This window comes from Callithrix jacchus, chromosome 9, assembly GCF_049354715.1.
Source record: "Callithrix jacchus isolate 240 chromosome 9, calJac240_pri, whole genome shotgun sequence".
In the NCBI taxonomy this organism is placed as follows: domain Eukaryota; kingdom Metazoa; phylum Chordata; class Mammalia; order Primates; family Cebidae; genus Callithrix; species Callithrix jacchus.
In genome coordinates this window covers 35,217,043-35,231,481 of record NC_133510.1, presented here as the reverse complement: position 1 = coordinate 35,231,481, position 14,439 = coordinate 35,217,043, and the positions used below count along the sequence as shown (strand labels likewise).

Sequence of the window (14,439 nt, the reverse complement as noted above, 5' to 3'; positions counted from 1 at the left end):
CCTGGGCAACAGAGTGAGACTATATATATATATTTTAAAGAAGTTACAGTGTAGCAAAAAGAAAAGTATGAAATAATATGGTGATTATGGAGACAAAGATGTATAAAAGCTATACTACAGAAATAAAGCATCATGAGCCTTGAATGTTAACCGAGAACCAAAACAGCTATTAACATCATTCTACTTGTACTATTTGTTTGTGACAGGGGTAACTAGATCATCAACTCGAGAGAAAGAGACAACTGGACCAACAGCTACAGTAATAGGGAATTATGGACGAACATCTGAAATAACAGGGACAAGTAAATCATCATCTGAAGTTTCAGGGACAATGAGGCCATCAGATACAACATCAGGAGCAACAGGAACATCAGTGAAAAGGACTTCTGAACAATTGTCAGGAGTCACAGCAGCATCTGAACCATCAGTTGGAGTATCAGGGACAGCTGAATCATTAACTGAAATATCAGGGACAACCAGACCATTAATTTCAGAATTAAGAACAACTGGATCATTATCTGGAGGGTCAAGGACAACTGAACCTTCATCAAGAGAATCAGTGACAACTGGACCATTAGCTGAAGGTTCAGGGACAAGTGGAAAATTGGTTATAGGATCAAAAACAACTAGATTATCAGCTACAGAATCAGGGACAACTGGGTCTTTTACTGGAGGATTAGGTACAAGTAGATCATCTGCTAGAGAAACAGGGACAACTGAACCATCAGCTGATGGATCGGGGACAAGTGAACCAACTATTGTAGAAGGAAAGACATCTACACCATCAGCTAGAGTGACAGTTACATCTGGAGACTCACATAGAGTGACTGGAGCAACTGAACTATTGGCTGGAGTGACAGGACCCACTAAACCATCTGTGGTAGGATCAGAGACAACTGGATCATCTGTTACAGGAGTAAGGACAACTGCCCAAACTTCATCTGGAGGATTAAGTACAACTACATCACCAGTTGGAGGAACAGGGACCACTGGACAATCACCTGAAATATCAGGGACTGCAGGACCATTTACTGGATTGACAAAGATATCTGCACAATCAGCTGGAGTGGTAGTAACAACAGGAATTTTTGTTGAAGGCTCATTGACAACTGAAAAATCTCTTGTAGAATCAGTAACAACTGGATTATCAGCTGAAGCTACAGGGACAACTGGACCATCTATTACTGGAGCAGGAACAACCAGACCATTCGTTATAGGATCATGGACAGCTGGAACTTCATCTGGAGGACTGGGTACAACTAGTCCATCAGTTGGAGGAACAGAGACAGCTGGACAATCAGCTGCAGGATCAGTGACAACAGAGACAGTTTCTGAATTGACAGAAACCTCTGGTCCATCAGCAGAAGTAACAGTGACACCTGGAAAATTACCTGCAGTGACTCAGAAAACTGGATCATCAGCTGCAGTATCAGGAACAACTGTACAATCTCTTACATTATCAGAAACAACTAGAACATCATCTGGAGAAACAGAAACAACTGGATCATTAGTTAAAGAATCAGGGACAACTAAACCATCAGATGTAAAATCAGGAACTACTGGACCAACAGCTGGGGTGACAGGTACAAATGGACCACCATCTGGAGTGAGAGGGACAACTGGACCCTTAGCTAAAGTGACAGGGACAACTGGACTACCAGCTGGAGTGACAGAGACAAATGGATCAACAGGGGTGATAGTGACAACTGGACCATCACCTGGAGTGACAAGGACAACTGGATCATCAGCTGGGGTGACAGGAAAAACTGGACTATCATTTGGAGTCACAGGAAAAACTGGATCATCAACTGGGGTGATAAGAATAACTGCATCATCAGTTGGAGTGACAGGGACAACTGGACTGTCAGCTGAAGCAACAGGGACAACTGGCCTAGCAGCTGGAGTGACAGGGACAAGTGGACTATCAGCTGGAGTGACAGGGACAACTGGGTCATCTGCAAGATCAGGGACAAATAAACCATCAGCTGGAAAAACAGGAACAACTAGAACATCAGTTGAAGAATCAAGGACAACTGGACCATCAGCTGGACTAACAGGTAAAAATGGAATATCAGCTGAAGTGACGGGGGAAACTGGACCATCAGCTGGAGTGAGAGGGACAACTGGACCATCAGTTGAACTGACAGGAACACCTGGACTGTCAGCTGAAATAACAGGGACAACTGAATCAACAGCTTTGGTGACAGGGACTACTGGTTCATCAATGGAAGTGACAAGACTATCTCAACTATCAACTGGGGTGACAGGAACAATTGGATCACTAGCTGGAGTAACAGGAAAAACTGGACTATCAGCTGGAGTGACAGAGACAAGTGGACTCTCAGCTGGAGTGACAGGGACAGCTGGGCTATCAGCTGGGGTAACAGGGATAATTGGATCACCAGCTGAAGCAACCAGGACAACTGGACTATCAGCTGGAGTGACAGGGACAATTGAATCATTGGCTGAAGTGACAGGGAGAAGTGGACTGTCAGCTGGAGTGACAGGGACAGGTGAACTATCAGCTGGGGTGACAGGGATAAGTGGACTATCATCAGGAGTGACAGGGACAATTGGATTACCAGCTGAAGCCACAGGGAAAACTGGACTACCCACTGGTGTGACAGGGACATTTGGATCAACAGCTGAAGCAACAGGGACAACTGGACTGTCAGCTGGAGTGACAGGGACAAGTGGACTAGGAGTGACAGGAACAACTGGGCTATCAGCTGGAGTAACAGGGACAGTTGGATCACCAGCTGAAGCAACAGGGACAACTGGACTATCAGTTGGAATAACAGGGAAAGGTGGACTCTCAGTTGGAGTGACAGGGACAACTACGCTATCAGCTGGGGTGTCACGGACAAGTGGATTATCAACTGGAGTGACAGGGACAACTGGGCTGTCAGCTGGGGGGGCAGGGACAATTGGATCACCAGCTGAAGAAACAGGGACAAGTGGACTATCAGCTGGAGTGACAGAGACAAGTGGAATACCATCTGGGGTGACAAGGAGAATTGGATCATTAGCTGGGGTGACAGAAACAGCAGGCCTATCAGATGGAGTGACAGGGACAAGTGGACTATCAGCTGGAGTGACAGGGACAAGTGGACTGTCAGCTGGAGTGACAGAGACAGGTGGAATGTCAGCTGGAGTGACAGGGACAAGTGGACTGTCAGCTGGAGTGACAGGAACAAGTGGACTGTCAGCTGGAGTGACAGGGACAAATGTATTGTCAGCTGGAGTGACACGGACAACTGAAGTACCCGCTGGTGTGACAGGGACAATTGGATCAACAGCGGAAGAAACAAGAACAAATGGACTGTCAGCTGGAGTGACAGGGACAAGTGGACTAGGAGTGACAGGAACAACTGGGCTATCAGCTGGTGTGACAGCAACAGTTGGATCACCAGCTGAAGCAACAGGGACAACTGGACTATCAGTTGGAGTAACAGGAACAAGTAGACTCTCAGCTGGAGTGACAGGGACAACTGGGCTATCAGTTGTGGTGTCAGGGAAGAGTGGATTATCACCTGGAGTGACAGGGACAACTGGGCTGTCAGCTGGGGGGACAGGGACAATTGGATCACCAGCTGAAGCAACAGGGACAATTAGACTGTCAGCTGGAGTGACACGTACAAGTGGAATCTCACCTGGAGTGACAGGGACTACTGAGCTCTCAGTTGGGGTGTCAGGGACAAGTGGATTATCAGCTGGAGTGACAGGGACAACTGGGCTATCAGCTGGGGTGACAGGGACAATGGAATCACTAGCTCAAGCAACAGGGACAACTGGACTATCAGCTGGGCTGACAGGGACAATTGGATCACCAGCTGAAGCAACAGGGACAAGTGGACTATCAGCTGGAGTGGCAGAGACAAGTGGACTACCATCTGGGGTGACAAGGACAATTGGATCATTAGCTGGGGTGACAGGGACAGCTGGCCTATCAGCTGCAGTGACACGGACAAGTGGACTATCAGCTGGAGTGAGAGGGACAAGTGGACTATCAGCTGGAGTGAGAGGGACAAGTGGACTGTCAGGTGGAGTGACAGAGACAAGTGGGCTGTCAGCTGGAGTGACAGGGAAGAGTGGACTGTCAGCTGGAGTGACAGGGACAAATGTACTGTCAGCTGAAGTGACACGGAAAACTGGACTACCCGCTGGTGTGACAGGGACAATTGGATCAACAGCTGAAGCAACAGGAACAAATGGACTGTCAGCTGGAGTGACAGGGACAAGTGGACTAGGAGTGACAGGAACAACTGGGCTATCAGCTGGGGTGACAGGGACAGTTGGATCACCAGCTGAAGCAACAGGGACAAGTGGACTACCATCTGGGGTGACAAGGACAATTGGATCATTAGCTGGGGTGACAGGGACAGCTGGCCTATCAGCTGCAGTGACAGGGACAAGTGGACTGTCAGCTGGAGTGAGAGGGACAAGTGGACTATCAGCTGGAGTGACAGAGACAAGTGGGCTGTCAGCTGGAGTGACAGGGAAAACTGGACTACCCACTGGTGTGACAGGGACAATTGGATCAACAGGTGAAGCAACAGGGACAACTGGACTGTCAGCTGGAGTGACAGAGACAAGTGGTCTAGGAGTGACAGGAACAATTGGGCTATCAGCTGGGGTGACAGGGACAGTTGGATCACCAGCTGAAGCAACAGGGACAACTGGACTATCAGTTGGAGTAACAGGGACAAGTGGACTCTCAGCTGGAGTGACAGGGACAACTAGGCTATCAGCTGGGGTGTCACGAACAAGTGGATTATCAACTGGAGTGACAGGTACAACTGGGCTGTCAGCTGGGGGGACAGGGACAATTGAATCACCAGCTGAGGCAACAGGGACAAGTGGACTATCAACTGGAGTGACAGAGATAAGTGGACTACCATCTGGGGTGACAAGGACAATTGGATCATTAGCTGGGGTGACAGGGACAGCTGGCCTATCAGCTGCAGTGACAGGGACAAGTGGACTATCAGCTGGAGTGACAGGGACAAGTGGACTGTCAGCTGGAGTGAAAGGGACAAGTGGACTGTCAGCTGGAATGACAGAGACAAGTAGGCTGTCAACTGGAGTGACAGGGACAAGTGTACTGTCACCTGGAGTGACAGGGAAAACTGGACTACCCACTGGTGTGACAGGGACAATTGGATCAATAGCTGAAGCAACAGGAACAAATGGACTGTCAGCTGGAGTGACAGGGACAAGTGGACTAGGAGTGACAGGAACAACTGGGCTATCAGCTGGGGTGACAGGGACAGTTGGATCACCAACTGAAGCAACAGGGACAACTGGACTATCAGTTGGAGTAACAAGGACAAGTGGACTCTCAGCTGGAGTGACAGGGACAACAGAGTCACTAGCTGAAGCAACAGGGACAACTGGAGTATCAGCTGGGCTGACAGGGACAATTGGATCACCAGCTGAAGCAACAGGGACAAGTGGACTACCATCTGGGGAGACAAGGACAATTGGATCATTAGCTGGGGTGACAGGGACAGCTGGCCTATCAGCTGCAGTGACAGGGACAAGTGGACTATCAGCTGGAGTGACAGGGACAAGTGGACTTTCAGCTGGAGTGAGAGGGACAAGTGGACTGTCAGGTGGAGTGACAGAGACAAGTGGGCTGTCAGCTGGAGTGACAGGGACTAGTGGACTATCAGGTGGAGTGACAGGGACAAGTGGACTGTCAGCTGGAGTGACAGGGAAAACTGGACTACCCACTGGTGTGACAGGGACAATTGGATCAACAGCTGAAGCAACAGGGACAACTGGAGTGTCAGCTGGAGTGACAGGGACAAGTGGACTAGGAGTGACAGGAACAACTGGGCTATCAGCTGGAGTGACAGGGACAAGTGTACTGTCACCTGCAGTGACAGGGAAAACTGGACTACCCACTGGTGTGACAGGGACAATTGGATCAACAGCTGAAGCAACAGGGACAACTGGACTGTCAGCTGGAGTGACAGGGACAAGTGTACTGTCACCTGCAGTGACAGGGAAAACTGGACTACCCACTGGTGTGACAGGGACAATTGGATCAATAGCTAAAGCAACAGGGACAACTGGACTGTCAGCTGGAGTAACAGGGACAAGTGGACTAGGAGTGACAGGAACAACTGGGCTATCAGCTGGGGTGACAGGGACAGTTGGATCACCAGCTGAAGCAACAGGGACAAGTGGACTATCAGTTGGAGTAACAGGGACAAGTGGACTCTTAGCTGGAGTGACAGGGACAACTGGGCTATCAGCTGGGGTGTCACAGACAAGTGGATTATCAACTGGAGTGACAGGGACAACTGGGCTGTCAGCTGGGTGGACAGGGACCATTGGATCACCAGGTGAAGCAACAGGGACAAGTGGACTATCAGCTGGAGTGACAGAGACAAGTGGACTACTATCTGGGGTGACAAGGACAATTGGATCATTAGCTGGGGTGACAAGGACAGCTCGCCTATCAGCTGCAGTGACAGGGACAAGTGGACTATCAGATGGAGTGACAGGGACAAGTGAACTGTCAGCTGGAGTGAGAGGGACAAGTGGACTGTCAGCTGGAGTGACAGGGACAAGTATACTGTCAGCTGGAGTGACAGGGACAAATGTACTATCAGCTGGAGTGACACAGACAACTGGACTACCCGCTGGTGTGACAGTGACAATTGGATCAACAGCTGAAGCAACAGGAACAAATGGACTGTCAGCTGGAGTGACAGGGACAAGTGGACTAGGAGTGACAGGAACAACTGGGCTATCAGCTGGGGTGACAGGGACAACTGGACTATCAGTTGGAGCAACAGGGACAAGTGGACTATCAGTTGGAGTAACACGGACAGGTGGACTCTCAGCTGGAGTGACAGGGACAACTAGGCTATCAGCTGGGGTGTCACGAACTAGTGGATTATCAACTGGAGTGACAGGTACAACTGGGCTGTCAGCTGGGAGGACAGAGATAATTGGATCACCAGCTGAGGCAACCAGGACAACTGGACTATCAGCTGGAGTGACACGGACAAGTGGAATCTCAGCTGGAGTGACAGGGACAACTGGGCTATCAGCTGGGGTGACAGGGACAACGAAATCACTAGCTGAAGCACCAGGGACAACTGGACTATCAGCTGGGCTGACAGGGACAATTGGATCACCAGCTGAAGCAACAGGGACAAGTGGACTATCAGCTGGAGTGACAGAGACAAGTGGACTACCATCTGGGCTGACAAGGACAATAGGATCATTAGCTGGGGTGACAGGGACTGTTGGCCCATCAGCTGCAGTGACAGGGACAAGCAGACTATCAGCTGGAGTGACAGGGACAAGTGGACTGTCAGCTGGAGTGACAGAGAAAAGTGGGCTGTCAGCTGGAGTGACAGGGACAAATGGACTATCAGCTGGAGTGACAGGGACAAGTGTACTGTCACCTGGAGTGACAGGAAAAACTGGACTACCCACTGGTGGGACAGGGACAATTGGATCAACAGGTGAAGCAACAGGGACAACTGGACTGTCAGCTGGAGTGACAGGGACAAGTGGACTAGGAGTGACAGGAACAACTGGGCTATCAGCTGGGGTGACAGGGACAACTGGACTATCAGTTGGAGCAACAGGGACAAGTGGACTATCAGTTGGAGTAACAGGGACAAGTGGACTCTCAGCTGGAGTGACAGGGACAACTAGGCTATCAGCTGGGGTGTCACGAACAAGTGGATTATCAACTGGAGTGACAGGTACAACGGGGCTGTCAGCTGGGAGGACAGAGATAATTGGATCACCAGCTGAGGCAATCAGGACAACTGGACTATCAGCTGGAGTGACACGGACAAGTGGAATCTCAGCTGGAGTGACAGGGACAACTGGGCTATCAGCTGGGGTGACAGGGACAACGAAATCACTAGCTGAAGCAACAGGGACAACTGGACTATCAGCTGGGCTGACAGGGACAATTGGATCACCAGCTGAAGCAACAGGGACAAGTGGACTATCAGCTGGAGTGACAGAGACAAGTGGACTACCATCTGGGGTGACAAGGACAATAGGATCATTAGCTGGGGTGACAGGGACTGTTGGCCCATCAGCTTCAGTGACAGGGACAAGCAGACTATCAGCTGGAGTGACAGGGACAAGTGGACTGTCAGCTGGAGTGACAGAGAAAAGTGGGCTGTCATCTGGAGTGACAGGGACAAGTGGACTATCAGCTGGAGTGAGAGGGACAAGTGGACTGTCAGCTGGAGTGACAGGGAGAACTGGACTACCCACTGGTGGGACAGGGACAATTGGATCAACAGGTGAAGCAACAGGGACAACTGGACTGTCAGCTGGAGTGACAGGGACAAGTGGACTAGGAGTGACAGGAACAACTGGGCTATCAGCTGGGGTGACAGGGACAGTTGGATCACCAGCTGAAGCAACAGGGACAACTGGACTATCAGTTACAGTAACACGGACAGGTGGACTCTCAGCTGGAGTGACAGGGACAACTAGGCTATCAGTTGGGGTGTCACGAACAAGTGGATTATCAACTGGAGTGACAGGTACAACTGGGCTGTCAGCTGGGAGGACAGGGGCAATTGGATCACCAGCTGAAGCAACCAGGACAACTGGACTATCAGCTGGAGTGACACGGACAAGTGGAATCTCAGCTGGAGTGACAGGGACAACTGGGCTATCAGCTAGGTTGACAGGGACAACGAAATCACTAGCTGAAGCAACAGGGACAACTGGACTATCAGCTGGGCTGACAGGGACAATTGGATCACCAGCTGAAACAACAGGGACAAGTGGACTATCAGCTGGAGTGACAGAGACAAGTGGACTACCATCTGGGGTGACAATGACAATTGGATCATTAGCTGAGGTGACAGGGACAGCTGGCCTATCAGCTGCAGTGACAGGGACAAGTGGACGATCAGCTGGAGTGACAGGGACAAGTGGACTGTCAGCTGGAGTGAGAGGGACAAGTGGACTGTCAGCTGGAGTGACAGAGAAAAGTGGGCTGTCAGCTGGAGTGACAGGGACAAGTGGACTATCAGCTGGAGTGACAGGGACAAGTGTACTGTCACCTGCAGTGACAGGGAAAACTGGACTACCCACTGGTGTGACAGGGACAATTGGATCAACAGGTGAAGCAACAGGGACAACTGGACTGTCAGCTGGAGTGACAGGGACAAGTGGACTAGGAGTGACAGGAACAACTGGGCTATCAGCTGGGGTGACAGGGACAGTTGGATCACCAGCTGAAGCAACAGGGACAACTGGACTATCAGTTGGAGTAACAGGGACAAGTGGACTCTCAGCTGGAGTGACAGGGACAACTGGGCCATCAGCTGAGGTGACAGGGACAACAGAATCACTAGCTGAAGCAACAGGGACAACTGGACTATCAGCTGGGCTGACAGGGACAATTGGATCACCAGCTGAAGCAATAGGGACAAGTGGACTATCGGCTGGAGTGACAGAGACAAGTGGACTACCATCTGGGGTGACAAGGACAATTGGATCATTAGCTGGGGTGACAGGGACAGCTGGCCTATCAGCTGCAGTGACAGGGACAAGTGGACTTTCAGCTGGAGTGAGAGGGACAAGTGGACTGGCAGCTGGAGTGACAGAGACAAGTGGGCTGTCAGCTGGAGTGACAGGGACAAATGTACTATCAACTGGAGTGACACAGACAACTGGACTACCTGCTTTTGTGACAGTGACAATTGGATCAACAGCTGAAGCAACAGGAACAAATGGACTGTCAGCTGGAGTGACAGGGACAAGTGGACTAGGAGTGACAGGAACAACTGGGCTATCAGCTGGGGTGACAGGGACAACTGGACTTTCAGTTGGAGTAACAGGAACAAGTGGACTCTCAGCTGGAGTGACAGGAACAACTAGGCTATCAGCTGCGGTGTCAAAAGCAAGTGGATTATCAACTGGAGTGACAGGTACAACTGGGCTGTCAGCTGGGAGGACATGGAAAATTGGATCACCAGCTGAAGCAACCAGGACAACTGGACTATCAGCTGGAGTGACACAGACAAGTGGAATCTCAGCTGGAGTGACAGGGACAACTGGGCTATCAGCTGGGGTGACAGGGACAACGAAATCACTAGCTGAACCAACAGAGACAACTGGACTATCAGCTGGGCTGACAGGGACAATTGGATCACCAGCTGAAGCAACAGGGACAAGTGAACTATCAGCTGGAGTGACAGAGACAAGTGGACTACCATCTGGGCTGACAAGGACAATTGGATCATTAGCTGGGGTGACAGGGACAGCTGGCCTATCAGCTGGAGTGAGAGGGACAAGTGGACTGTTAGCTGGAGTGACAGGGACAAGTATACTGACAGCTGGAGTGACAGGGAAAGCTGGACTACCCACTAGTGTGACAGGGACAATTGGATCAACAGCTGAAGCAACAGGTACAACTGGACTGTCAGCTGGAGTGACAGGGACAAGTGGACTAGGAGTGACAGGAACAACTGGGCTATCAGCTGGGGTGACAGGGACAGTTGGATCACCAGCTGAAGCAACAGGGACAACTGGACTATCAGTTGGAGTAACAGGAACAGGTGGACTCTCAGCTGGAGTGACAGGGACAACTAGGCTATCAGCTGGGGTGTCACGAACAAGTGGATTATCAACTGGAGTGACAGGTACAACTGGGCTGTCAGCTGGGAAGACAGGGACAATTGGATCACCAGCTGAAGCAACCAGGACAACTGGACTATCAGCTGGAGTGACACGGACAAGTGGAATCTCAGCTGGAGTGACAGGGACAACTGGGCTATCAGCTGGGGTGACAGGGACAATGGAATCACTAGCTGAAGCAACAGGGACAACTGGACTATCAGCTGGGCTGACAGGGACAATTGGATCACCAGCTGAAGCAACAGGGACAAGGGGACTATCAATTGGAGTGACAGGGACAAGTGGAATCTCAGCTGGAGTGACAGGAACAACTGGGCTATCAGCCGGAGTGACAGGGACAGTTAGATCACCAGCTGAAGCAACAGGGACAACTGGACTATCAATTGGAGTGACAGGGACAACTGGGCTATCAGCTGGGGTGTCACTGACAAGTGGATTATCAACTGGAGTGACAGGGACAACTGGGCTGTCAGCTGGGCTGACAGGGACAATTGGATCACCAGCTGAAGCAACAAGGACAAGTGGACTATCTGCTGGAGTGACAGAGACAAGTGGACTACCGTCTGGGGTGACAAGGACAATTGGATCATTACCTGGGGTGACAGGGACAGCTGGCCTATCAGCTGCAGTGACAGGGACAAGTGGACTATCAGCTGGAGTGACAGGGAAAAGTGGACTCTCAGCTGGAGTGAAAGGGACAAGTGGACTGTCAGCTGGAGTGACAGAGACAAGTGGGCTGTCAACTGGAGTGACAGGGACAAGTGGACTGTCCAATGGAGTGACAGGGATGAATGTACTGTCAGCTGGAGTGACACGGACAACTGGACTACCCTCTGGTGTGACAGGGACAATTGGATCAACAGCTCAAGCAACAGGAACAAATGGACTGTCAGCTGGAGTGACAGGGACAAGTGGACTGGGAGTGACAGGAAAAATTGGGCTATCAGCTGGAGTGACAGGGACAGTTGGATCACCAGCTGAAGCAACAGGGACAACTGGACTATCAGTTGGAGTAACAGGGACAAGTGGACTCTCAGCTGGAGTGATAAGGACAACTGGGCTATCAGCTAGGGTGTCACGGACAAGTGGATTATCAACTGGAGTGACAGGTACAACTGGGCTGTCAGCTGGGAGGACAGGGACAATTGGATCACCAGCTGAAGCAACAGGGACAATTAGACTATCAGCTGGAGTGACACCGACAAGTGGAATTTCAGCTGGAGTGACAGTGACAACTGGGCTATCAGCTGGGGTGACAGGGACAACAGAATCACTAGCTGAAGCAATGGGGACAACTGGACTATCAGCTGGGCTGACAGGGACAATTCGATCACCAGCTGAAGCAACAGGGACAAGTGGACTATCAGCTGGAGTGACAGAGACAAGTGGACTACCATCTGGGGTGACAAGGACAATTGGATCATTAGCTGGGGTGACAGGGACAGCTGGCCTATCAGCTGCAGTGACAGGGACAAGTGGACTATCAGCTGGAGTGACAGGGACAAGTGGACTGTCAGCTGGAGTGAGAGGGACAAGTGGATTGTCAGCTGGAGTGACGGAGACAAGTGGGCTGTCAGCTGGAGTGACAGGGACTAGTGGACTATCAGGTGGAGTGACAGGGACAAGTATACTGTCAGCTGGAGTGACAGGGAAAACTGGACTACCCACTGGTGTGACAGGGACAATTGGATCAACAGGTGAAGCAACAGGGACAACTGGAGTGTCAGCTGGAGTGACAGGGACAAGTGGACTAGGAGTGACAGGAACAACTGGGCTATCAGCTGGGGTGACAGGGACAGTTGGATCACCAGCTGAAGCAACAGGGACAAGTGGACTATCAGTTGGAGTAACAGGGACAAGTGGACTGTCAGCTGGAGTGGCAGGGACAAGTGGACTGTCAGCTGGGGTGAAAGGGACAAGCGGACTATCAGCTGGAGTGACAGGGACAAGTGGACTGTCAGCTGGGGTGATAGGGACAAGTGGACTGTCAGCTGAAGTGACGAGGACAATTGGATTGCCAGCTGAAGTGACAGGGACAACTGGACTGACAGGGACAAGTGGACTATCAGCTGGAGTGACAGGGACAATTGGATCATTAGCTGGGGTGACAGGAAAAGCTGGCCTATTAGCTGGAATGACAGGGACAAGAGGACTATTAGCTGGAGTGACAGGGACAAGTGGACTGTCAGCTGGGGTGACAGGGACAAGCAGACTCTCAGCTGGAGTGACAGGGACAAGTGGACTATCAGGTGGAGTGACAGGGACAAGTGGACTATCAGCTGGAGTGACAGAGACAACTGGACTATCAGCTGGAGTGACAGGGACAATTGGATCACCAGCTTGGGTGACAGGGACAAGTAGACCATCAGCTGGGGGGACAGGGATAACTGGACCCTCAGCTGGAGTGACAGGGAAAACTGGACTATCAGCTGGGGTGACAGGGACAACTGGATTATCAGCTTGGGTAACAGGCACAACTGGATCATCAGGTGAAGTTACAGGGACAACTGGACTGTCAGTTGAAACAACAGGGACAACTGGACTATCACCTGGAGTGACAGGGACAACTGGACTATCAGCAGGAGTAACAGGGACAACTGGGTCATCAGCAAGATCAGAGACAAGTGTACCATCAGCTGGAAAAACAGGAACAACCAGAACTTCAATTGAAGAATCACAGACAACTGGACCATCAGCTGATATAACAGGTACAAATGGACTGTCAGTTGAAGTGACAGAAACAACTGGATCATCAGCTGGGGTGATGGGGACAAATGGATTATCAGCAGGGGTGACAAGGACTACTGGATCATCAGCTGGGGTGACAGGGACAATTGGATCATCAGTTGGAATGACGACATCTGGGCTACCAGCTGGGGTGACAGGGACAAATGAACTATCAGCTGGGGTGACAGGGACAACTGGATCACCAGCCAGGGTGACAGGGACACCTGAACTGTCAGCTGCAGTGACAGGGACAAGTGGACCATCAGCTGGGGTGACAGGTGCAATTGAATCAGTTGGGGTGACAGGGACAATTGGATCACCAGCTGGGGTGACAGGGACACCTGGACTGTCAGCTGCAGTGACAGGGATAAGTGAACTATCAGCTGGGGTGACAGGTACAATTGAATCAGCTGGGGTGACAGGGACAACTGGATTATCAGCTAGAGTGACAGGGACACCTGGACTGTCAGCTGAAGTGACAGGGAAAATTAGACTCTCAGTTGGAGTGACAAGGACTACTGGATCATCAACTGAAGTGACAGGGACAATTGGACTATCAGCTGGGGTGACAAGTACCACTGGACCACCAGCTGAAGTGACAGGGACAACTGGGCTATCAGCTGGGGTAATAGGGACAATTGGATCATCATCTGGGGTGACAGGGACAACTGGATCATCTGCAATATCTGGGACAGGCATATCAGCTGAAAAAAAAGGAACAACCAGAACATCAGTTGAAGAATCAAGAACAACTAGACCATCAGGTGGAATAACAGGTACAAATGGACTATCAACTGGACTGACAGGGACAACTGGACCATCAGCTGGCACAACCACTGGAACAGGAACTACTGGAAAGCCAAGAACTAAAATTACAGCCCATGAAGGCAAGTCTAGTTAGCTAAAGATAGATCATTTAACATGAACAATATGATTTTTGGTCTTCCAGACTTAAATCTGTGTACATTTATCACAATTAAGTATGTTATTAAGAATTCAAATTGGTGAACAATAATGGGGGCTTTCCAGAATATTATTGATTCCTTAGACACTTTGAGTTCATGTTTT

The 14,439-nt window shown here is 50.6% G+C and overlaps 1 protein-coding gene across 1 annotated transcript in view; it reads left to right on the top strand.

Moving 5' to 3' along the window:
- Positions 1-14,439, top strand: part of MUC19 (mucin 19, oligomeric) — a 160,623-nt gene that overhangs the window by 70,522 nt on the left and 75,662 nt on the right. Inside the window, 1 exon segment of the mRNA XM_078338154.1 lies at positions 207-14,258. Within this exon segment, the coding sequence (XP_078194280.1) occupies positions 207-14,258 (14,052 nt within the window).